The sequence below is a fragment of the Perca flavescens genome, chromosome 17, assembly GCF_004354835.1.
Source record: "Perca flavescens isolate YP-PL-M2 chromosome 17, PFLA_1.0, whole genome shotgun sequence".
Lineage (NCBI taxonomy): Eukaryota > Metazoa > Chordata > Actinopteri > Perciformes > Percidae > Perca > Perca flavescens.
The window spans coordinates 10,786,536-10,812,707 of NC_041347.1; the positions used below are offsets into that span (position 1 = coordinate 10,786,536).

Below are 26,172 nucleotides of genomic sequence, written 5' to 3' on the forward strand. Positions count from 1 at the left end.
ATCGAGGAGCGCAACACTGTCTCAGGAGCTATAATCGAGGATACACCGATGTATCCTCTGCAGAAGTCTTTTGGCCCGTGGCATGTAAATGTGCTTTTTGGCTTTTTCCCTTTCCTTTATTGTGTTATATATCATTTTTGTGCACGTTAAAGGTTTACAAAGTGAAAAAGCCCAAAGTCCACCCCAAAGGGACTTACCATCTCCAACAGAAAACACTGCTCACAAACTGCTCCACACAGCTCTGTTGTAGTCCAGCCTTTACTTTGTGCGTCACTTTGTAACACACGTTATAATGCTCGCCTAGCTGCTAGCGTGGCCGCCCTCTGCTTCTGACTGGCTAGTAGTCCTTACCTAGGTACTACGCATGTGCGACTCCCAACAAAGATGGAACAGAAGTGTGATGCCTCACTCTGTAGCTAAAACAGAGAGCTCAACACACAGGGTGAAAAGAGGAGCTGTGTAGTACAACAAAAATATGGTGTTTTTGAAAATTAAACCATGTAAACCTATTCTGATATAACCTCTAAATACAATTATGAACCTGAAAATTAGCATAATATGAGCACTTTAACAAAGAGGCGTGCCAGAGAGGAAAAGAGAGAGAGAAAGAGATAATATATCTGCAGCCCCAAGATTAATCTACGGATCGGGCCGGTTGGATCATATGGCCTAAATTAACATTCTGATTAATAGGTAGGGTGAAAATACACAATTAACAAGGAAAATATTAACATTCTCTAAAATGTGAACGTACCTGCTGTCAGACAGACAGCTTCATTCATAAATGCGTCTGGAGATGCTCGAGTAACAGCAGCTAAACTTCATTAGGATTATTTCAGAATAGGGCTGCAGCTATCGATTCTTTTTGTAATCAATTAATCTAACACTTTATCGATCGATTAATCGATTAATCGATAATTTGTTTTTGCGTTTTTAAACAACCAAAACTAAGGAAAAAAGCAACATTTTCGGAAAAAAGCAACATTTGTATTGCCTACATTGCTTACAATATCATCTCTCAAAAAACTAAACATATTAAGTGCATTTAAGTGCCATATTACATTGTTTTTAAAGATTTTTTTTTTCAAATGATAACCTCAAACTAAGGCATATATTAAACATACACAAACACTACATTAAGTTGTGCAACTTAACTTTCAGAACTACAAGTTTCAACCTGAGACTGATCTGTATATACAAATATATATGTAAATATTAGTTATACTCAACCTATTTTCATTTATATATTTGATTATAATGTCACACAGCTCTGTTACACTATTAGATCGTTGATCAGCCGTTTCTCCGCGGAGAGAGAGAGAGAGAGAGAGAGAGAGAGAGAGATAGATAGAGAGAAAGAGAGAGAGATAGAGAGAGATAGATAGATAGATAGATAGATAGAGAGAGAGAAGCAACAATCAGCTGTTTTTCCGAAGGGATAGTCAACGCGTCTGCTCCTTAGATCAGATCGTGGTCACCACTACGTATTTTCTTGTCTTTGATTTTGGTAGTTGTGTTTGGTGTAGTTTCATCGTCCATACGACTCTGATTTACTTTTGTCGGTCCGCTTCGTGGAATGGAGGATTAAGTTAGACTCCATGTTTTCTGTTGAGATGCTGAAGCACTGACGTCGTGCTATTATCGTGCTAAGCTAGTTTGATTTTGCAGTACACAGACACACTGTACAGAGTTTTAGTTTTAATTACGTTTGAACTGATTCCAAACTTTGGAAACTTTCTGTTGTTTTCTCCAGCCTGTCTCTTAGCCCCTCACTATTTACGCTCTGGCATGTGTCGCCAGCACAACAGTAATGTGACCGTGATAATGCTCCGGGCGGAAACACCGTCCGTCAGCGATACAACGTTGGTAACATTGATTTAACGAAGCTTCGAGGCAAGTCATTTTGCATCGAGGATTTTTTGTAATCGAATTATTTGAGGAATCGTTTCAGTCCTATTTCAGAAGTAAAAGGTTTAGTTCCGTTTCTTCTGTCAAGTTTATAACTAGTTAGTTTTGCTGCGCACATTGAAGCGTTTACAAGCAGCCTCTCTAATCATCAAAGTAAATCGTTATGGAAAACACTCATATATCAATACATCAACGAAGCCTACAGGGATAAAGGGACAGTGAAATGTCCATGCAGGTCTCTAAATCGGAGAAAATAATGCATTCAGGTGGGTGGATGCCTACACGCGGATTCAGATGAAGAGCTGATCCACGCATTAGAGTGTTTGTGTAGCCATATAATACTTGATATATTTGTATAGTTTTTTTTCATACAAACATTTGTAGTGTTTTACACTTAAATAGCCTATGAAGGATATTTAGCCATACTGTGTATGTAGACTATATTATAGATATATATGCCTGTGTTAAATACAACAAATAAAAAATGTTGACGTCTGTACATTCTTATTACATTTTGCATTGTTGTGTGAATTCAGAGTAAATACAGAAATTGTCATGAACACTGTTCTGCTCATCTGAGATCATAAAATACAGCGAATGACAAAACAACAAACAGCTGATGCAGCTGTGCCGCGCATCATATTTAATTGTCGTCGCTTTTAAACAACGGCTCAGACGCAAAGATGGCTCATGTTTGTTAAATGCCTGTTGCCTCGACTCCTCTCTCCTCGAGGCTCTTCCTCGACTCCTTGGCTCCTAAGACACGAGGAGAGGAATCGAGGAGAGGAATCGGGGATGCACAAACTGGGAATTGGGAAAGGGCTATAGTCTGTGTTACAATATTTTGGCTAATTCACAACAGTTAAAGTGTGTGTGTGTGTGTGTGTGTGTGTGTGTGTGTGTGTGTGTGTGTGTGTGTGTGTGTGTGTGTAACTGTATAGTGAGGAGTTCTGGCCACCTTAAAAGATTAAGAATGAAAGAGTTGTCTTCCCTTTTGGTGCTAAAACATAATTTTGCCACCATCTGTTGCACCTCAGAGCCATCTGACAGAGAGCACCGAGAGGCTAGTCATAGCAGAACAATCTGGTTCCATTGTAATGCCTTGAGTTGTTCACTGCACCTAAACAAGCAGAGAGTTTGAACTGCAGGAAGAGATTGAGTGAGACAGGTACACAGGGCATCAGGAAAATGAAAAGGTACCCGCAAATCAAATGACATGGTTACTGAGAGCTGTAATATAAAGTTCGGAAAAAAATGAGCATGAGTTAAGTACAAATGTAACTCAAGTTGTATAATAACAGAACCAGTTGTTAGGTGCCTATTCATTGTGTCACATTTAACACTTTGCTTTTCTGCAGTTGGCGAGCGGCATGACTTGCCCTTGACAGTGGAGTGGTGGACAGGTTAAGTTATTATTTTACCTGGTGCTGACTCACAGAAGTGGGTTGAAAGGTGCAAATAAGTCTGTACACACACACACACACACACACACACACACACACACACACACACACACACACACACACAAAATGTTAATCTTATGGGATAAAAAATGGAGAAAGACCTACAAGGACTTTGTCTGGTTGTAGCCATGTGTTGACCTTGAGATTATTGTGTATATACAGTATATGGGTGGTGTGTGTGTGTGTGTGTATGTGTGTGTGTGTGTGTGTGTGTGTGTGTGTTTGTGTGTCTCTATTTCTATTTTCCAGCCTCAGAAAAGCTAGCTGAGTGTGGGAAACATCTGTTTAATCTCTATGTGTGTTTTGTCTTCAGTGGCATCTCAGAAGGCTTGAGTGCCTTTAGTGTGTGTTTGTGTGCGAACAAGTCAGACGAAACCCTCATCTAACAGTGTATATATACACGAGTGCTGCCATCCATGCCAGTGCAGTCCTCTCCGAGAGCCGTCACATCTTATTCTATTCACACCCCGTTCACTCTCTACAGCCAGCAATCAGGATTCGGCGATGGCTGCACGCTCCGGGACAAGGCCAACATCAGCCAGACTTATCAGGTATTAGACAGCCCTGCAATCTCCATTTCATGAGCACCCAGTCTATAAACACTATTGATTTTCACACTGTGCTTTTTGCACTTGTATCTAGTGGATTGTGGGTGCTTTGTCACGAGAATGACTGGTAATGAATAATAATGCAGAATTATGGGGAGATGGTGGGAGACTTTTTTTTCCCCCCAATCTAGTTAAAGTAGCGGCTGCTGGTCAGGACAGCGACTGAGAGTGAACTCTGCTGCATGGTGGTACTCTGAGGAGATGAGGTGGAGTGGCCTCAAGGACACTTCAACTGTGAGAAACTACACAAAGAGTACAATAACACACCTGGAGGGAATAATACAACATATGTTTTGAAAATAACTAATTGGATTAGTTTTAACGGAGGTGTTCCTGACATTATTATCGACGTCTCTTATATGAATTCAATATGAACTGTACGACATTTTAACATCCTCTGACAATAGTAATCCAGTTTGAACTGATATTTCTGTAATGCTAGAATCTAGAATTTTAATGCAACTGGCAAATACGTTTAAGGGTAGAATATAAAACTTTATAACTGAGTTATAAGCAGCAATTTGAGGGTAATCATTTGAATCCTGCTAAAGTTATTATCTTACATACAGAGCAAGCAATTACACTACTGGACTGTATTTACCTTGAATTGAGGACTTTTGACAAGTTAATTCAACCTTTATTACCTAAGTAGAACTTACTATTGTGTTGCAAGTACATATTTAATTCAACTTTACGTGAAACAAGGTTTAAGACCAAGCCACAGTTGAGCCACAGATTCAGTCTTTAACATTTAACAGATGCCTTCGTTGCCAACGTGGTCATTCAGCATCATAAACACTCTCAGCATTAGCCAACAGTGACCCATGTCAAGCTGGTGAGTGAGTTTTTCATTTCTTTTTGTCTGTGCTTTTGTCTGAGGCAGCCTAGCTTGAGTCACCATGAATCACAACTCATATGGTGAAGTCTCAGGAGAGTACTGGGTCACGTCGGGCAAACAAGCAAGCCTAGACTTTATTCCCAATACAACAATACCCATACCAGTTAGTTAAGTCAGGTTTATTGTAATCAATTTAATAGCTATTTGGATTCTTGTTAAATTTCCCTTTAGTAATAAATCACAATTAATTTGTCACATTCTGAGCTGTGTGCAGTACACACTGTACAGGGGTTTCCTATGGAGCTAAATCGGGGCCAAATGTTTTGTTCATTCAAAAAAAATATATATAGTTGAAAAAATAAAGCTTGAAATTGAAAATTTAAGTTTTGGTCAAAACTTGGAAAAAATAAAACCATGTATTTGAACTAAAAATAAGTGTACCAATTTTTCTTTCAGTTTGAATAAAATATAGATTCAATTCTGGAATTATTTTGAATAAATTATAAATTTTCATTTTTCACTTTTATATTTGTTTTCAGTTCCACATTTCATGTTTTCAGATTCAAAAGTTATTTTTTTTACGGCTTCAAATCTTTTTTTACGGCTTCAAATCTTTTTTTTTTCGGTTTCAGATCTGTTTTTCACTTTCAGATTTTTTTTCGGTTTGAGACTTTTGGCCCTGATTTGGCGTGGGGGGCGTGGCTTCAACTCAGAGGGGCGTGGCATTATGAGTGACAGCCTATCAAAGAAGGCAGAAGACTCCTCTTTCATGTTGACTTCAGGGAATGGTGTTACTGTGAGAACTATGACTGAATGCTTTCTATCCACTATATACATGTGATTTTTACTTAAACTGATGCCAGTGACAAAGTTCCATTTAAAAAATGTTTTGGACAACAAATGGTACCAATTACATTATAAGAGCAATAAACTGTGCCAGATTGTGCAGTTCAGCAGGAACAATGACTTCTCCCACTTCCATGTATGACTTATAGCACCACAGTATTCACTGGCACCAGCCCTCAGGTAGGACATGTGAAAGATATTAGCATTTTTGAATAGATACTTTGCGACGTTATCCCCTCAGTGGCATTTTTTTGTGATTAACACATAAAAGGAAAATAGGTGGACAGCTGGACAAAGCTGGCAATCAAGCATCGCTAGCACTAAAGTTAGCATTAACTAACGTTAGCTTCACACTAGCTGGTGTTTTTACACTAATTTCAGTGTCCAGCTCAAGTTTTTTTTTACTTTAACGTGTATTGGTCTTTGTTAACCTCTGTTTGTCAGAATGACCATAACTTGACACTGGCTGCAGTGAAGAAGGTCTCCTTTTATAGAGTAGACAAATATGACTTTACATTAATGCTCTGACCTGATAAATTACGTTTTACACTATAACGTTACATGTAACAGCATGACAGTTATGCCTTACAAAATATGCCAAGTGGGCAAACTTTGAAGGCTTCTACCACAGCCTAACTTAAGTATCAGAATACACTAACTTGTCTTTTTGTATTTGTATGTCTTACTGTCTGTTTTCTGGACCGTGTGTGTCCGTAATAAAAGCTTTGATTGATTGATTGATTAACAAAGCGGACCAGGACAAGTTATGTTGTTTAAACGAACCATGAAAAGGTAACACTAGCAATGTTAGTTATCTATAATGTTTTACATTATATGTAGACCATTTACATTTTTATATTATATGTTTTTATAAGGCTGTACGGCTGCAGGCAGCCACTGTCGAGTTATGGTCATTCTGACAAACAGAGGTTAACAAAGACCACTACACGTTAAAGTCAAAAAACTTGAGCTGGACACTAAAATTGGTGTAAAAACACCAGCTAGTGTGAAGCTAACGTTAGTTAATGCTAACTTTTGTGCTAGCGATGCTTCATTTCCAGCTGTCCACCTATTTTCCCTTTATGTGTTAATGCCACTGCGGGGATAATGTCCCAAAGTATCTATTCAAAAAGGCTAATATCTTTCACATGTCTTACCTGTGGGCTGCGCCAGCAGGTTGCCTTGGCGGAGCGGACGCTATATGACTGACCGAGTGAATACTGTGGTGCTACATTCAATGTCATACATGGAAGTGGGAGAAGTCATTGTTCCTGCCGAACTGCACAATCAGTTTATTGCTCTTATAGTGTAATTGGTACCATGTGTTGTCCAATACAATTTTTTAAATGGAACTTTGTCACTTGCATCAGTTTATTAAGTAAACATCACATGTATATAGTGGATAGAAAGCATTCAGTCATAGTTCTCACAGTAACACCATTTCCTGAAGTCAACATGACAGAGGAGTCTTCTGCCTTCGTTGTTAGGCTGTCACTCATAATGCCACGCCCCTCTGAGTTGAAGCCACGCCCCCCACGCAAAATCAGGGCCAAAAGTCTGAAACCGAAAAAAATTATCTGAAAGTGAAAAACAGATCTGAAAACGAAAAAAAAAAAGATTTGAAACCAAAAAAAAAAGATTTGAAGGCGTAAAAAAATAAGTTTTGAATCTGAAAACATGAAATGTGGAACTGAAAACAAATATTAAAGTGAAAAATGAAAATTTATAATTTATTCAAAATAATTCCAGAATTTAATCTATATTTTATTCAAACTGAAAGAAAAATTGGTACACTTATTTTAAGTTTGAATACATGGTTTTATTTTTTCCAAGTTTTGACCAAAACTTAAATTTTCAATTTCAAGCTTTATTTTTTCAACTATATATATTTTTTTCAAATGAACAAAACATTTGGCCCTGATTTAGCTCCATAGTTTCCTAAGATACTCACCAGGATACGTAGCATTGAGGTACCAGGGGGTGTGTTTTCAGGAAGGCTGATGTTATACAGTGGCCTGCTGAAGATGGGTCGGTTGTCATTCTCATTGATTAGATCAATGAAGACACGAGCAAAACCAACATGATCGGAAATTGACTCATTGGCATAAAGCTGAGGAGAGACAACAGGATTTAAATAAAGACTTCAGTTAAAGAAGAAACTGTACAGGTTTAACATTGGTTTATCTAACATATTTCACATTTTTAGGCGGCATCCTTGAAAAAAATTCTAAATCATAATTTGCTATTGTGCCAAAAAAGTCACTGTTGTAATGAACTGACTTATTTAAGATTTGGAGAATAAATTATACACAGAGCAGGGAGGGCACCCTCTGGTTCTGTAAACCGCTCAGGGGAAAATTGAGGTAACAAAATACCAATTTCACTGTTCAAACAAGTCTGCAGTGCTGAGAAAGTGATATGACCCCAGTCCGACTGTGTCCAAACAAATAAAAACAAGTTTCAAAAAAGGTTCGTTTTTAGAAATCAGTCTTAGTCCAGAGTTCATTCAAGGGCAGTCTCACAGAAGGACAATGGAGCTGCTTTTTCACCAACTACTCAATGCTTGGTCATCACAACTAGATTGCCTTCTCTTATATCACTTTGTATCTTGTTACATAACCGATCTGTTGAACATTCACAAAGTTTAACAATTCCGGCAGCAAGTTGAGCTCCTATGTAAGCATATTAGCTAGAAACCTGTGTTTTGTGGGGGTTATTTATTCATACTGTATGATTCTTTTCAGAGTCTCAGCATTCACTCTCTCATGCAGTTTAAAGTTTAAAACTCACTGAGAAGCTGAAGCTGGGGATGCGTTCGAAGTCCAGCGGTATGGCCACCCTTATTCTGATGTCGGCACGCCCCTGTACCGCCGTGGGGGAGATGGCGAAGTACTCTGAATTGTTTCCTGTCAGAAACACCTGGAACATGCTGTTCACCCCCTGCCATAAAAGAACAAGAGGAAGGTGAGTATATGAAAACAGAGAAAAAGTGGTTTTTGAGCGAGAGCAGGTGGTGATATATACTCTGTCTAACCAACCATGGACAAATGTAGACGATAAAATCTGCTACGGTATAGCTATTGAGTTTTTATGAATAAATTTTGGACAAAAGATATGATTTATGTCAAAGGTACAAATACTGTATAAATAGAAAGGCAGAACTGAAGATTCACCGAAACCCTGATTACCACCAAAATATAACTTTTTCCAGAACATATAAACAAAATGCAGTTGATAATAAATTATACTGATCAGTGGCGGCTTTTGGCACGGGCGAACCCGGGTGAACGTTGCACATCATGCAAACTTTCTTAACTTGAATGAAAATTGTAGCTTTTCTATCTGCCTTGGCAGACAAAAACTCATGATAGACCTCTTCAAATTAAAGCACAGGGCATCTTGAAATTATATATATATATATATATATATATATATATATATATATATATATATATATATATATATATATATATATATATATATATAGAGAGAGAGCTTGTTTTATGATTCATGAGTATACCGTTTTATTGTATTAATAAATGGCAGTCTTTTGAAGTATTTAATGTGTCAACTCTCACTGATTTTGCTTACTCATTACATGGCGTTAGTAGTTTGAAGGAGGAGGCGTTGCTATACATATTCAGGGGAGCGCAAGGACGGGTGGTATTTAGAATATTTCTATATTTTATTTGTATATTATTCTTAATATTTTATATTATTGTTGCGCTCGTCTCGTTACATTTTTTATGATTGTATATATTGGCACATTTATGTATATAGTGTATATTTATTAACCTATACTTCCATATTTTGTGCAGAATTGTGTCCATTGTCTTTTGAAAATGTTGGAGGTGGAGATTGTGCAACTTAAGAAGTGTATTTCCTGTTGTAATTACAATAGTTTGTTTTTGGGGCGCTTAAAGGGGGTCTCGCCCTGGGTGTAATTCAATGTAGAACCACCCGATACTGATCATGAGGCTTCACGAGCAGCATCAGCAGGGAAGCCAGTTCCATTCACTCTAATCAGTTGTGTTCAAGAGGTTTCTTTTCCATCGCCATATCTTGACACTTTTTGCCCATCCTTCAACGTCTTTATGTACACTAACCGGGCCCTCTACCTGTAATGAAGAGGCGCCTCAACTTTCTGAACTGTATGCACACACATACAGTATACCATACCAGCATATCTTCAATATATTATGAACTGTAAATAATTGAACAGACACAATTATAAAGAGCCTGTTCCTATTGCTGAGAAAAAAAAAAACATTAAATGTGTGATAAAATGGATATGACAAGGTTAAACAACACAATAGACATTTTTTGTCCATAACCACACATTCATCTTTATCTCCACTACATAAAGCCTGCACTGCACTGTTTCACATTACGTAGATCACCATTTGAGTGCAACATCGGAGTAAATCCCCATGCACTGCCCACCGAGCTGTAGCCAGTATGTCCGACTGGGAGATTATATGAGCATGGAATCTAATTTAGAAATACTATGTTCTGTATTACTGAATGGGTCTGTATGGCTGGCGACGCTAGTATCATTTGAATATAACCTCTAAAAAAAGACCTATAAACTTCATCTTTCTCTTACTTCTCTTTCTGAGAAGTAAGGCGTCGTGGCATCATGGGTAAATATAAACCAAGTCAGGGTCAAAGGCTACGTTCAGACTGCAGGCCAAAGTGGCCCAAATCCGGGGTCAAGTGACCAGGTCAGACTTCTTCAGAAGTAGTGTGAACACTCAAATCTAGCCCAGATCTGATTTTTTCAGATCAGATTCAGGCCACTTCCACATGTGGTCCTGAATCCGACCCAGATCTCATTTTTTTCAATGCGACCGCAGTGTGAACAGCCAAGGCGGATTTGATATGACTTTTACCTCAATAACCCTCGCTGCACCCTCCCCAAGCGGGGAGGGGCGGGGCCCCCTGCTTCCAGTGCGGCTGTTAACTGGGGCGGACTGTCCTCATTGTTACCCAACCACGCGTCGCATCGCCAGGGCGGGGATCGGCTCACGTAAAAAGGTGATGACGGCAAACCTCCCTAACTTTAGTGCAACAGGGTGCTGCGTCTGATGTCATTGTTATTGTTCTTTTGCGCATGCGGGTAAGTTCAAAACCGCAAACAGTTCACACTGGAATCTGATATAGGCCACATTTTAAAAGGTAATGTGAACAGCCAAACAAAAAATTGGATCTGAGCAAAAAATCTGAATCAGGCAGACTTGCGGTGTGAACGTAGCCAAAATGACATCAGAGCCCTAAGAAGCCTGTGGCTGTCTTGAGCTTAGAAAACATCTCCAGATCCCTCCTGTCTTGATATATAACGCTGAAGGGCGGCCAATCATGTAGCCATTGCGGCAGTCAGAGGAAGACGGGTGCGGTGGTCGATTGGCATTATGCTGCCGGTTGAAATAGCCCCCTTGTTTTTGTTTTCATCTCTGGGAGAACCATTGTGGCTGATGGCTCCTATTTAAAAGACCATCCAATATGCAGGGATGTCACCTCAAACTGCCCATAAACGTAATTGCCCGTCCATTTGCTCCTGCCTTTAGAAGCCCCCAATAAAAGCACCCTGTCAGACACGACTGCCACAAAGTTTAGTGACAAGTTCCAGCGGCAAAAGTTTTATAGATGCTAACCGAGCAGAAGAGGATATGAAGGGAGCGACAGACAGAGAGAGAGGTAACTACCACTTGTGTCATAGTCTAAGAAATGAAATGTCTGCCTCTAATCTCTCACACTTGGAAAAAGCGAGATTAAAGCACAGGTGTAGCAGACTGTGAACAAGTGTGTATCAGCACTGACATGCAGGTTTAAAGGATCAAAACCGCAATACAAAATTGCAAGAACAAAAAAGGTCTTACAGATTTTACTATTTCGAAGTCTCCAGCAACACAATTTACATTTTTTGACATTTTTGTGTGTAATCCTGCTCCTTTTGAGTGCTTCCTGAAGCTTGTTGTTTTGTTATATTATGACGAATAAGCAGTTAGCTGTGGCAATCTTAGCTTGGAGATACTGTAATGTTATGCGGCTGGGTACCTCCCCAGACTGTGCTGCTTTTGCTAGTGGTAAAATGTTGGGTGGTAACCTCCAGAGGGATCTCTTATCACATGCCAGGCGTCTGGGTCGTCACCCCACCTGCGTGCAGCAAAGCACTCGCTGTACTTTCCTTTGCGCTCGTCATTGCGACACAACATCCTTGGAATGAATAAACAGACTTGCTGCTAAATACTCCAGCTATCTCTGTGCTCAGTGCTTCCTTTCTCTCCTGTCTGTTTCTTCCTGCTCCACCAATTATTCAGACTTCTGGTTTTGCTCCATTGCAGGCTACTTTCTGTTCAACCATTTTTCTTAAGAGTCCCTCCTTTCCTTTTCCTGTCCGTGTGTCTGTCTCGCTTTACTCTCCACCTTTTTCTCTATCCACTTGACTTGCAGTTATCTGTCAAATTCCACCCTGGCGGCTGCTGTGCCTGAAATCAATCAGAGTTGACTAGCTTTCGGCTTATCTGCACCCTAGGTGATTGACTTTCCTCGTTAGGTATAATTTGATGCTCTATCCCGTCTCTTCCAGAGCAAATTAAATTGTCGAGTCCAATGCGCTGCTGTGAGCGAGCATGTGCATGTGTGAGAGAGAAAGTGAGAGACAGAGTGGCAGAGCAAGAGCAAAGTGAAAAAGTGTTGTATGTGTGTGCTGGTGTCTGAGTTAGTGTGTGTCACCCCAGTAGGTTGGTAGATTCAACTAATGGGAAGTGGCGGACATACTAAAGCGTGCTGTTGTACACTGCTGAGAGAAAAAGCGTGCACGCACACACACACACGTTCTTTTTGGCTGAAGCATTTATAAACCAGATAAATCTAAACCTATAAAGGGAAACACAAAATACACACCACTCATATGTAGCTGTCATAGCGGTCTATGTAGAGAGATATTATAGAGATACTTATATTTACACTTCTATAAACACTGAAGGTCCTGGTTCAAAACTATTTTGTTTATAAGCTTAAATTATTGATATATGAATGAAAAACTCTTGAGATTGATGTACAGCAACCAGGTAGAGAAGATATATCACTTTGTTGGAATTACAAAAACATTCGCTGTCAGATGTTTCAGTGTGGCGGTTCTTCCCTCACAAATGATCTTTGACAGACACTGATGGCTGCAGAGAGTACTTTAAGCAGACAACTCATAGAATTAAAATTAATTCCATTAACGGCTGCCAGCGACATTTATCATTTTAACTGATGAAAGCGACAATCAGAAAAAACATCCATTAATGTTGGTGCTCAGCAAATCTGTGTGTTTTGCCAACCTCTGTGTCTGAATTCAGACTTAACTGCAGCGGTGTGGCAGAATTTCTTTTCACATTCTCTTTATTTTCACTTGCATATACAAAAATGATGCACTGTAGAGGCTGGCTGTCGTAAAGGAGGACGGCGCAGCAACAGGTGGACAACAGGTGGACAGATCTGCACAGTACAGTAAAGAAACGATAAGATTTTGATCAGCCTTATTTTATCCAACCGAATCCATTAAAATATGCCTGGATTGGTCATATGGATTCTTACTGTAGGATCAGTGCAGAACATTTCTACTAACAATTGTAAGATACAGGGGCAGTATGGTGTCATTGCAACCTTATCTGGATAAGAGTATCAGCCCAATGCCAAGAATGTTGTGACTGTGCAAGCTATCAGGATGTGATCCACCCACCTCGTCCTTGTCTTCGACCTGGATGTACAGGGGAAGGGCAAAGCCCACCTGGGCCAGTTCGGTGATTTTGAGCCGATACTCAGAACTGTTGAACTTCGGGGCGTTGTCATTCTTGTCAATTAACAGGATGGTAAAGGTGGTCCTCACTGTTGCGTTTGATGGACTGCGGTCATCGTTTAACTCTGTGGCCTTATAGAGAGCAACAGAGAGGAGAGAGAGAGAAAGGGAGAGAGAGATTTGATTGCACCGAAAATGTCATTTTGGATGGAGGTGGTCAGCTCGCAATCTCAGGCAGGTATTTACAGCTGTTCATTTATTGGATCAAAAGGTGGACAGTTCAAAGTGAGGCCAAGAGAGGGCCAGCACATGTACATCCACACACATACACACAATGAAATCTAGAAGAAAGGAGTCCCATTGAGACAATTACACACTCCCTCTGTTTCTGGCTCTCTGTGAGGTCTCTGAAATGAAATAAAAATATAGAGAATATAGAAAATAGGAGAGAACGATAGGGATGGGCAGCCATGGTCTCTTATTGATGGAAGAGTGTCACAAGCAATAGGGGAAGAGGCAGGAACAACATGCTGGTCTCTGGGTAATCAAGGTAGTTTAGCCTCTCTCGTCCCAACGCCACTGAATCATTTGACCTCCACCTCCACACGCTCAGCACTATCTAAGCTGCCTGAAGTTGAGAAATTAGTTGTATTACTATGGCACACCACAATCAATAGCAGCACCACCTAAGAAAGCGCAAGCAGAGAGAGGGAAAGAAAATGTAGAGGGGAAAAAAATCCATATCTTATAAATATATTTTTGGGTGATTTTTTTCTTCATTTTCAGCAGTTTCACGTATTCTACTTTTCTTCACACAATTATTGATTTCAATTAAAAAGATAGACTAAGGCAGGAATATGTAAGGGAGCATCTTTTTTATATCAAACCTTAGAGCCAGTTGTATCTCTCATACAGAACCGTCATGCAACCTGCTCTTTTTGAGCAATCATCACAGATACACGAGTACAGTAAATACATGAGTGCTAGTGAGGCCATTAGGTGCTTTAAAGGCCATTTAATGTGATGTACAGGTGTAAACTATTTGACTTGACATGCCTTAAAACTCTCCCATAACATTGCAGTTACACAGGGAAAAACTGTCTTTGATCGCAAATCCCTCCACTTTCAGTTGCACTTGGAAATCCATTTCACGCACCCTCTCACACCCTGTGGGAACCACTTGCTGTAGAATACTGGTCTGGAAGAGAAGAAATGATGACAAAAAAAGAAAGTGGTGGAGTGGACAAGGTGGGAAGGCAGTGGGTGGGGTGAGAGGGCAGGACTGACATGCTAAAAAGCAAAGTGTGATAGACTTTAGGCTCAGTGGAGGGACAGAGGGATTCAGACACTGCACCTGCTTCAAACAGAAGAGAAATTAAAAAGAGAGAGGGGAACAAAGGAGCCCTTAGCACTGAGGAGGACTCTAAATCCTGTTCCTTTATCTCATCCTCCTCTGCTCCTCCTGTCCTCCCTGGCTGCTGGCTGTTGGCACTGAACATAAGCCTCTGAAGGGGACATTATCATAGAATCACAAACATAAAATGTCTTCACTGTATAAACACATATGGTACTGATGTTGTATTTAGTCAGTCTTAAGTGAAGTATTGACCTTGAAATCGTTCCTAATATAGCAGAGTGCATCTACCTCAAAGTCTGTCCCAATATGTAGAGTATGAGTCGGGGTGAAGCACTTCATTTAGCAGGTCTTTGGGGGCTATATCAAACCCAGACACTGCATTGATTTAATACACCATCATATCAAAGCCCTCTCTTTATCCACTGGCCAAACAGACTTTCGATCCCTTCTCTTGGCTGCGACAGTCCCTCCCCCCCAACCGACTCCCAGTCAGTAGCTTACCCTGACAGTGAGAGTGAATCCTGCTGAGTAGAGTGGGTTTTCTCTGTCCAGCTGGCCATTCACTGTCAGGGACCCACTGATGTAGTCCAGGGCAAAAACGCTGTTGGTGTTCCCTGGATGGAGAGAGAGAGAGAGAGAGAGAGAGAGAGAGAGAGAGAGAGAGAGGAAAGTCAGAGACAAACGAAACTGGCGTTGTGGATTATTTAGCATAACTCCTGAGACGCCGCAAGGAGCCTCCTGACTTGAAGGCGGTGGATGAGCTATGTGCATGTCTCCATTTCATGCAATATGGATACAGCTTTTGCTGTGCCGTCCTTCGTCTCTCTACCTGCCTTTGGCTGACCCACCACCTCCAACATGTCCACAGGCTGCCTCTCCTGCATCCCTTTGTTTTATCTGTCACTGTGTGCACTCCTTCCACTGCCTCCATTTCTTTGTCCGCTTCACCCTCTTCTTAACTTCTTTACTGGATATACGCCAGGGTTACCGTCAATTCACATTCACCGAATTCAAGTTGCATCATAAGTGTTATTCAGTTTCACTTTCAATATTGAAATTACAGTATGCTTATTTAATTCATTTAAATAAGCTAACCTTCTGCTGAGAATACAATGCCACCCCGAATTCTGAAACACAAGACATTTAAAGCTCCAGACAATGCGATTGCATACAAGCCTGTATTAGCACACCGCACATTTTTTCCTGAACTACATCACTTCACATGCGCGGATGAATCACATTAACTTTGTTATACTCTATGCACTCCTTCAAAGAGGAGCGTTTCAAATCATGAATGCTGCACTGTTCTCATTAACAAGTTTAAGTGTGCCTGGTGTTCTCTTTTCACATCATTTACACAGGTTAAAATATTAGACTGAGACCCGCTTGAGTCCTCTTCTCATATTTTCATATATTCCCCCACTTCTTTTTACAATTACAGTCCTTCCCATTAACTCTCTCACCTCACTTACACTCCTCTTTGACACTTTCAGTCTCGCGCTCTCACCCTCTGAGGCATCTTATGGTTGTGGGCTGTTGCCTGCTAATTGCACCCAGCAGATGGAGACAACAAACGAAAATACACCCAATCGCCCTCGCCTCCCCTTGCATTGCCCGGTGTCTCCCATCCACTGCACACGTTCCCTTGGTAATGTCAGAAGAATCATCTCTCATTCAAAAACACTGAATGCCTCACAATTTCACTGGGCTTCTTTGTGCCTGCGACATGTGTTGTATGAGACCTGAAAAAGCCCCTGAGCAATCTTGAGATAGCGGTAGTTCATTCATGTGACTGTTATCAGAGTGATCTGCTCAGTGGAGCAAACAATGGAGCTCACAGAACTGAATGAGAGGGCTCTGACAGTCAAGTCCACCTGGAACTGATTCACTTGCGCCTTATAACCCCATTTGGATTTTGGTTCACTCTTGTCAATTACAGCTTATTTGATATGAGCAGACTTCAAACATATCAGTTATAGGCTGAGGTGTTATTTAATCTAACATACTATACAACTGAGCATATGTGTGTTAAGAATTGGAATGATCTAAATTCAGAGAGAGGGGAACTTCCCATGCAAAGCAACCATCTCTCTGAAAACTGCTCTTTTTAGTTTATTACTGGCTCGGCCTCAATAGCATTAAACTATCATCTTTTTGTTGCGGACCAAATCATTATTTTGCTTCTCTCTTTAAAAGAAAGGCTACTTCATGGGAAATGTACAATCTACAACAACTGCACCTTTTCAGACTTTACTTAAAAAAAAAAGTATAATGTTAATATAAATATGTGAGTCAGAATAAATTAATTTATGTTATTTGTTCATTGGTTCTGTGCAGTTTCCTATACTGTGATTATTTTCTTTGTAAACATCATTAATATGGTGGTATGGTCTTAACCTCTGGCTGCACATCAAATTTCCCTTCATGATAAGGTACGACATTGACTGGCATAGATATGAAAACTTTAATATCTTGTATGTGGAAAGTTTTCTTTCCCGCATGATAGAAAAAAGCATGTTCTCAGAATTTACATATCTTCACAGTACTTTTTGTAAGTAGGGCACACCTTGAACTGCACTTTGAGGAATTAAGCATGACTCTCTTTCAAATAGTTTATAGTAATAGCTGAGGTCTATACTCCAGAGAAACATGGTCAGATGGTAAGTCTACAGTGCACAACGGCAGGGGTCAACAGATTAACCCATGCCTATGTTCCCCACACCCCACTCGCTGCTCTATTATTGCCCTGTATCTAGCTGGGAATGAAGAGGAGGGAAGAAACAGAACAAAGCGCACAGAGAGGGCATAGAGATGGGAGGCAGGCCGGCAGAGAGAGCAGAGCCCTTGGGTAATTAGCCTGGATTGAGGCCAAAAGGTGGAGAAGGGAGGGAGGTAGAAGGGACAAAAACTACTGCTGATTATGTCCAGCTTACATAATCTATTTAATTGTGGAACTGGAGAAAGTGTTAAAAGGAATGCAGTGCGACTCCTGCATTACTCAAGTTCTCAACATGATAACTTAATACCAACTTAAAATACACACATGCTGACATTGAAATCATTGTGAATGAAAGGGCATTCCCTAAAGGTTTGACTGTGCCTTCCAAAGTGGTTACAAGTCACCGTTTCCATTTCTAATCATATTTATTTTCTGATTAAACACCTACTGTATGGATAAGGTTTGGTTAGGTTTATGCACAAAATGACTTGGTTAGGGAAAGGTCATGGTTTGGGTTAAAATGACTACTTTCGTAAATTTAGAGGACCTTGGCCAAGGTTAGAAAAGAACCACAATCCCGGTTAAAAGAAAACAACTGATAATGTTACAACGTTTAATTTATGGGATAGTTCCGGTGCTGCCCTCACCTTCCGCTTTCTTTGTGTTGGCATTTTAAACTCCGGGCCATTTGGGAAACATACTCCGAGTTAGAACAGACAATCAAATTATGTTTATATTTTTTTGAGTAAAATTCTCATCACACACTCAACAGTCATTTCAATTCCAGAGCTCCCCTCCCTATGTGCACGTGTTCCACCAAAACAAGTTCCTTCCCGAGACTATTCTGCTGTGATTGAGAGAGACTGTGATTGGTTTAAAGAAATGCCAATAAATTATAGCACGTTTTTCTCCCAACCAGGAATGTTGTTGTTGAATGTGTTGACTAGCCAGACCTTCCTGTGCAGCGCTGTGGAGGATGGTCTGGCAATGCGAGACGACTTGAACATGAACATTTTTGTGAGACCATTTACTGAAACCGCTGATGCTTGCATTTTTCCTGGGAGGGACAGTCTCACGATTTGGGTTCCACAGAAAATGAGGAAAAAGGAAGATACTGTAATGAAATAGAAGATCAATATAATTGAATGTTCCCTTGCAAACAGATGACCCCATGTAATCAACGTATTAAACCTAAAGTAACTGTTTGGTCCAAGTAGCTTATTACGTGTATCAGTTTGTCAATGACAAGACAATGACCATGCACCAGTGAAAATAAGCTGACACAACAATCATTACAACATTTCTGGTTTTGCCTGGACTGGAGTTCATGTTGCTAATGATTGGTGGTAGTGGGGGGGTAACGATCTTCAGGGACTCAGACCCACTCAGTGTGGGTATCACGCCTCTAAATTGGTTTGTCAGCTTCAGTGGCCTGACTCGCATGCCAAGCTACTCCAACAGCCGCTCCTTACCCGGACGACTGGGAAAACACCTGGACAAGTGAGTGGCGTTTATACACAATCACACACACCTGCTGTAATGTACATGTGCACAGTAACCGCAGACTGTTTGTTCTACTCTCTGTATGCGTCCGGTAAAGAGGCTTTGACTCACTGCATCAGGAGCCACAGAAAGGCCTGCCTCCTCAGCTCCGCTGGGTCGAGCTTGACCAGAGAGACAGACTGAAATTACACAGGGACTCACGGGTCCCACTGAGAGGAAAATATAATCATATTCTAATTGCTGAAACGGTTCTCCAGTGATCTGCTAGGACCTTGTGATTAGAACCCCAGGGGAGGGGAAATTGCTGCATTAGATATTTATATTTAGAGGAGGTGCTTATGTGTTCCATGTGTGTTAAGGTATTTCTATTCTGAATTCTTATGTAGATAGCGTGTGAAAGTGTGAGTCAGAGCATATGTGGTGCTAACTGGCAGAGTTTGATTCTATGGTGTGAGACTCCGGGGGATAAGCCATGCTCTCACATTACCGACAGTACTGGACTGGAAAATGAGAAACCATGCCATGATTTTGTCTAGTGTGAAGTACACACACACACACACACACACACACACACACACACACACACACACACACACACACACACGCACACACGCACACACGCACACACGCACACACGTTAATTCCTTGTGGTGCATATCTAGTATGTGTGCAATAGCTTCAATAGCTAGCACTACAATTACGAGATAAAAGTAATCCAAATAATTTGCCACTTTGAATAATCTGAGTATTACCAAAGCATAAAGAAAAGCACGGGTGTGGATTTCATATTATCTATTGACAAACACATTTAAATGTTGTGTCATGAACAATGAAATGAAGGCTCATTTTCATAACAGTTCACTCATTGACATTCTCTCCTCCACAAAAGAGTGAGAGCAGAGACCAAGAGGGAAAAAATAGAGAGGCTAGAAATGGGAGAGACGGAGTGAATTGAGTCGCACAAGTGAAAAACATACATGTGTAGTTATTATGTGGGGATTGCCCAAGAGAACCGAAGAAATAAGGCATTTGATCTGATGAGTTCAATCGGGCGTGCAACAAGTGGAGGACAATGACTTTCTCCGAGCAATGAGCTTTTGAGGACAGCCGAAGCAGGAGTTCTCCAAGTGTAATCGCCATGACTAAGCCAGTGACAACTGTTTTCTCTAGTTTGTGACAACACCATGGGGGCGCTGGAACATTTTAGTATTTTAGTATGTGACGTGGCATGCAGCCAGTGCTGTCTTGAGGCTAAGATTTTGTGTATTTTGCTAAATGTACACAAATTAGTGTCACTTTTAAGGATTACGCCTACAGGCAAATCATGTTGATGAGGTTTTAGTTATTGTCTTTAAACTACACTCACTTTTAAATTTAAACGAACAGCTTCTCACGTACACTGACTTGCTCACACACACACACACACACACACACACACACGTTTTTGTGAGTATGATGCAGTCATAATGGCCCTGTGGGTGTCTTGCCATTGGCAGAAGAACTGCATTTCATGAATACTCAATGAACTAGTTTCATCAAAAGTTTTTCTTCAAAAAAGGTTGAAGGACAAATATTCTAAAATCTAAAACAATACATGGCGGATGAAAGCAACTTCCTTTTCTGCCCAGATATCACAAAAACAACAATAACGGTAACTATGAACATTTTGAAAATTGTTCCAACTCAAGCGGATGGTGGAGTCGACACAACAGTAACGACAGTGGCGAACAATATCGTTGCGATCATTTTATTATGCTTTTGCTGTATTAGTGTATTATGTACTGTATTATTATCAGCTGGAGCGTACAGTGCGTGCTAGACGCCAACAGTACGTTATTGTTTAGCAGTGTTATAGTTATGGTAATATTTATTGTTCTTGGTGTGGATGGCCCTTTACAGAGTGGAAGAGAGGTAATTGTCAAATTATTTGTTTTTGTCAAACCAGCATCATTAAGCAAAATAAAAAGAAGTGTTGATGAATAAACTAGGTGTGTAATATAACCTAAGCTTGCATTTCTCTAAATGAATGTGTTTTTTCTTAGTTATCTTACACCCAATAAGCCTGGCTGAACACCCATGTGATAGTCATTGTTTAACATTTGTTTTAACGCTTCCGGGCTTCCCCTGGTAACCCTGTGTTTTAACGTCACACAACACTGAAAAACTGTGGGTTATTCTCTCAGGCAAAGTCTGCAGAAATGCAGGCTTACAGAAAGTTTGCACAAAAGGGCTCAAAACGTTTGCGAGATTTCCTTAAGCACTTGACGATTTGACAGTGGGATAGCCCTAAGCCCCTTCTTACCAAGAACGCGCCTAAAAGTCAGTGAAGCCATGAGTGTGGACATCGGGATTGGTCCTCTGTGTGGTTGACATAGCTGGCAAGATGCACTTCTAATGTTATTGAGGAGGTGCAGGTGACTCAGCTATGACTAGCAGCTCCTCCTACTGCATCCAGGGGCCTCATGTATAAAAGACTGCACAGCTTTCATACCAGAAGATTACGTACAGCCCAAACTTGGAAAGTAGCTACGCACAGAAATATTCACATGTATAAAACCGGGCGTACGCCAGGTCCCGCACACCTTTCCTTTATACATCACAATCAACGTGAAATTGAGCACACATGAAAGAGTGAACGACCCTGCCTTGCCTCCTCCCATTAATGAATATGGAAATTATTATAAATGCGCCCCTGACGTCATTCTTTGTCGACAAAACTTCACCGACTGTAGTTGAGGTGCTGATCGCGGAGGTGGAGGCGAGTAAATAACGTTCGTTTGGTGTTTGTCATCTTGGATAAGCAATAAAAGAAAATTCCAAGAGTGGCAAATGGTGACCGGGCGGTGAATGCACCATGGCAGAAAAGAAAAAAAAAAGAAGTCTAATGTCGAAGTGAAAATCACGACAATAGTGGCAGCGCCACACCAGTTACAGAACATGCATCTCAATGTCAGTCCAAATTACGCATAATAAGCTGTTTGAACTACCTGATGTAATGCCATTTATTTTATTTATTAAGTGTTTGTAGGCTCAGTGAAACGGAGTCCAGCGCGAGGGAGGCCCGACTCAGAGGAGGAGGGTTAGTGAGGCCAGCGTCTCCACAGCAGGTGACAGTGCGTACAGATCCGCTGCGCCACGCGTGGATGAAATAATGAAATAGTAAATAGGACTACAGTAACAGAAATATGTGCAGAATTAAGACTTAATAGCCTACAAATCCTCCACGGGATCAATGATTCATCACATGAGTTTGCCCACCTGACACAGCGTTTGTCCCTGGGCAGATGGATCTGTGCGTCCCGCCTCCTGTGCGCCATGGCTGTCTGAGCCTCAGCAACTACAGACTCAGACACTACTGCATTTTTCCATGCCGATCTTTTTGTTGCACAGTGAGTACGATATTTCATCTATTGGAAATACAGAGGATGACTGAAAGTGGTCACAGACGTATGCCAGTAAGTGAAGTGGAAACGATATTTTGTAACGCTGGTGAGTTTTGGCACTTTTCACTTAGAATTCGCCACATCACAGAGCCAGACAAGACTTTGTGGAAGGCCCGCACATTCTCACGACTGCTCAACAGTTTGCGTGACGGGCTGCACATTCTCACGTCAAGTTCATTTTTTCCGTGTCCAAGTGAAAGTGTCCATGAAAACCATCATACGCAAGCTTTTCGTGCGTACGCAACGTTTATATACGAGGCCCCAGGAGTATGGGATGCCGCTTTATTCAATATTAAATAATTAATAAATACATAAATGAATAAATATGCCTATTTTTTTCAGGGGACTTTTATTTCATGTCAGTTATTTCAGGGGACGTTTATTTCATAATGTCACATTTATTTATTTCTCTATTTTCACTTCTTATATTCAAATGAAGGGGCATGGCTATCTCACAGCCTCAGACTAAAAGCAACTAGTGAGTAGCCTGGCATCGCCAGCATGTCACTATGTGCCAGAGGAAATAAAACATAAGCTCGGCAGATTCGTCTGGTTGCCAGGCTAACTAGCTAGTGCAAAATCCCGCCGATGACACTGCTTCGCAAGGAGGAGAGCGGGTCACGCCAGCTCTGCAGACCGAGCAGAGCCAAATAAATCTAAAATTATGAAATAAAAGCCCCTAAAATAAATAAATGTGACATTATGAAATAAAAGTAAAACCTAATTATTTATTGAAATATATTGACTCATTAATATATTTATATTTACATGTATTATATATTCATTTCAGGATGTATTCCATAGGCATCTTTATTCATTTATTTGAGATTGAATAAAAAGGCATTCCATAGTGGAGGTAGCCATGAAAGGAACACTTCTCCATTCCTATATTTCTCTTGATTTTGGAATGGAGAAGTGTTACTTTCATGGCTACCTCCACCTTGTGACAAAATGGTGTCTGCTTTTGTAAAGGAGCCTAACTACAAGACGGTGCGACATTGTGCAGAGAACGTTAATCCAATGGAGACTGCTGCCATAATTGCACACTGCCCTGATTTTCCAAAATGGCATTGCAGATCAAAGTTAAACTGAATTCACCTTTGACACTAGTGTGTCAAGAGATTTGAATTATAAACCTCTTCGATGTGACTTCAAAAAAACAGAAACTCAAACAGACAGAAAATGTCAGAGGATAGGGATACAGTTTAGAACATGTGTTGTAATCATTTAAATTCTGTTAACATTCCTGTAGGGTGGGTAACAATTAACGCTCTTCATCCGTAGCCCCGCTGGACATGGGTCTCTGCATCAGCAACATCTCACCCCTCCTCTCTGAGTAATGGTCCTCTCATTATTGCACTTACTTAGAACACACTGTGCTACAGATTCCTGAGTGCTTCCCACGTTGACGTCATTTCCAGAGTCTGCAGTAAAAGCTAAACTGATTCTCAACCTAGTCACAGACAAAAGTATCGATCCACAATTGTCCGCTCTCATGGAAAATAATCAAACTATTGATTGCTAGCTTTGATCTGCTAGCTCAAGGTGTTACATTTTCTCCTTTCAACAGAACTTTGAGTTGGCAGTGTGGCCTTATCTCTTCACTTTGTGTGTGCACGTGTGTGTGTTCGAATTTGTGTCTGTAAGTGCAGACTACAGTACTTGGGATTTACCCTCCTTTCTGATTTGTTTTTTGTGCAGTTTGCTAGACGATACTAAATCTGTTTCTGCATGCTCTGTACAAAACAACAGCTGGCTGGAAGACAGAGGCAGAGGAAATTGGGTTTGGCATCTGGAAATGTGCTTGTTTAGAAGCAGATAGCTTAGGATAACGTTTCTCAAAGCCAGCAGTATCCCCTTTATCCCATAGATAAATGAAAAAAGAAGCACCTCCAACACCAATAGATAAAGCTGGAATATATATGTTAAGGATATCATGTTCTGCTTTGAGAGGACAACAAAGAATTTATGAGATTAAGGGCAGAACGGATGCTTCTGACTGAACCTTGGTAAATGTAATTTAATTTTTTTTCATTGTTGCTCGTTTACTTTAGCATATATACACACAGCTTAATGTCTGATATTAATCTGAATTTCTAGCATGAATTGTGAAGTGCATGTAACTGTGGGACATGGGCTGACTGAAGAAATGATATAAATCATGGGAATGATGAGAAAATGATCAAATGAGGAAACCTGCTGTATGAGACCTACAGTATATCATAGCCCAGTGAGGTCTGAACTTGATTGTGAACACAACTACTAGAGGCGACTAGACTTTGAATTGTGTTGTGATCAGGTTCCCGCAGACTATCTGCCTTCTCGAAGAGATTACATAGCAACAGTCTGCGGAGAGCCTCGGAGCGTCTAATTGAAAACCGGGAGAAATCCCAGCAATGCAGCAGTCACAATAAGCTCCCCATAGAATAACAGGCATTAGCCTTGTCCATATTACAGCATGCCTGCTGATACGAGTTAGGTAGTATGAAATCAGAGCATCAGGGTGTAGCAGCCCTGAAGGATAGAGATATGTGTGAGAACGCAGACGAGGGAAAATAATCGCCTTTAGTACTTATCAGTTTGTCCAGGCGGGAAATGGCGTGGCCATAGCTGTCTGACCTGTATACTAGGAGCCCAGTCATCTCCCTCACATCATTGCACTGGACAGGGTCTCCCGTCTTGCTCCTGTTACAGGGGCAGAGACAGGGCGTGCTCATGCTGTCCCAGACAAAGCCCATTAAAGTCAGAGGATACCTGTGGCTACACTGGGTCAGTGCAATATATGGTCTCACTCCCTGCCTCTGACAAACTTCAGAATAGTGTAGGATCTTTTTTTAGTAAATAGAAAAATTTAGTAATCGTCATTTATCAATTTAGACAATTATACTGCTTGGGTTGCTGCAAATTAAAATCCAATGCGGTCAGGCAAGAGAATGTGAGAACAAGGAGTTAGCTGGCTTTGGGACAATTTCTTTGCTGCAGTTTCCCAACACGGAGACGATGCAATGAAGAGCGAAAGAATCATCTAAAAGGAAAGAAAAGGGTAACGATGGAAAAGGGCTTAAAATGGGATTAGTTGTGCTTGTATGCGACAAAAGAGATAGAAACAAGCACACACAGATAAACAAGAGGCTGATATGAAAGGCTTGGGGGGATGTCCTTTCATTCTGTGAGACGCAAGGCTGACTTTTATTCAGCTTGTTCTTACACTATCATCATATAGCACAGTGGAGAGGCTACACAAAGTTTACACGAGGGCTTAACTCTTATCCTAACAGACAGCAATACTCTTGGACAAGACTTGTTGCCCTCTAACTCTCTGTAATAAGAATCACAGATAGCTAAAGCTCTTTTTAGAGAGGTAAAGTTTATGTCCATTGGGCCAAATATGGGGTATTAATATATTTCTTAAGAATCAACTCTGAATTGATTCCTCTGTCCCTTTCATATATATATATATATATATATATATATATATATATATATATATATATATACACGCACACACACATATATATATATACACACATGCATATATATACTCACAAGCCCCCGGCTGAGCGCCGCTGTGTTGGAGTTTACCCCGGTGGACGAGAGGGTCGCCTCCCTACGCCTGCGGGTTGTGGGGGGGAAAACTCTGACTGTTGTTTGTGCATATGCACCAAACAGGAGTTCAGAGTATTCGGCCTTCTTGGAGA

At 40.7% G+C, this 26,172-nt stretch overlaps 1 protein-coding gene across 5 annotated transcripts in view; it reads right to left on the reverse strand.

Moving 5' to 3' along the window:
* Window positions 1-26,172, reverse strand: part of cdh23 (cadherin-related 23) — a 207,775-nt gene that overhangs the window by 76,592 nt on the left and 105,011 nt on the right. For all 5 annotated transcript variants that reach the window (XM_028603317.1, XM_028603313.1, XM_028603314.1 and 2 more), the window contains 4 exons: window positions 15,311-15,423; window positions 13,396-13,584; window positions 8,454-8,603; window positions 7,615-7,773 (listed from right to left, as the gene is read on the reverse strand). In XM_028603317.1, coding sequence (XP_028459118.1) covers window positions 7,615-7,773; window positions 8,454-8,603; window positions 13,396-13,584; window positions 15,311-15,423 — 611 coding nt within the window. The remainder of the gene's footprint in view (window positions 1-7,614; window positions 7,774-8,453; window positions 8,604-13,395; window positions 13,585-15,310; window positions 15,424-26,172) is intronic.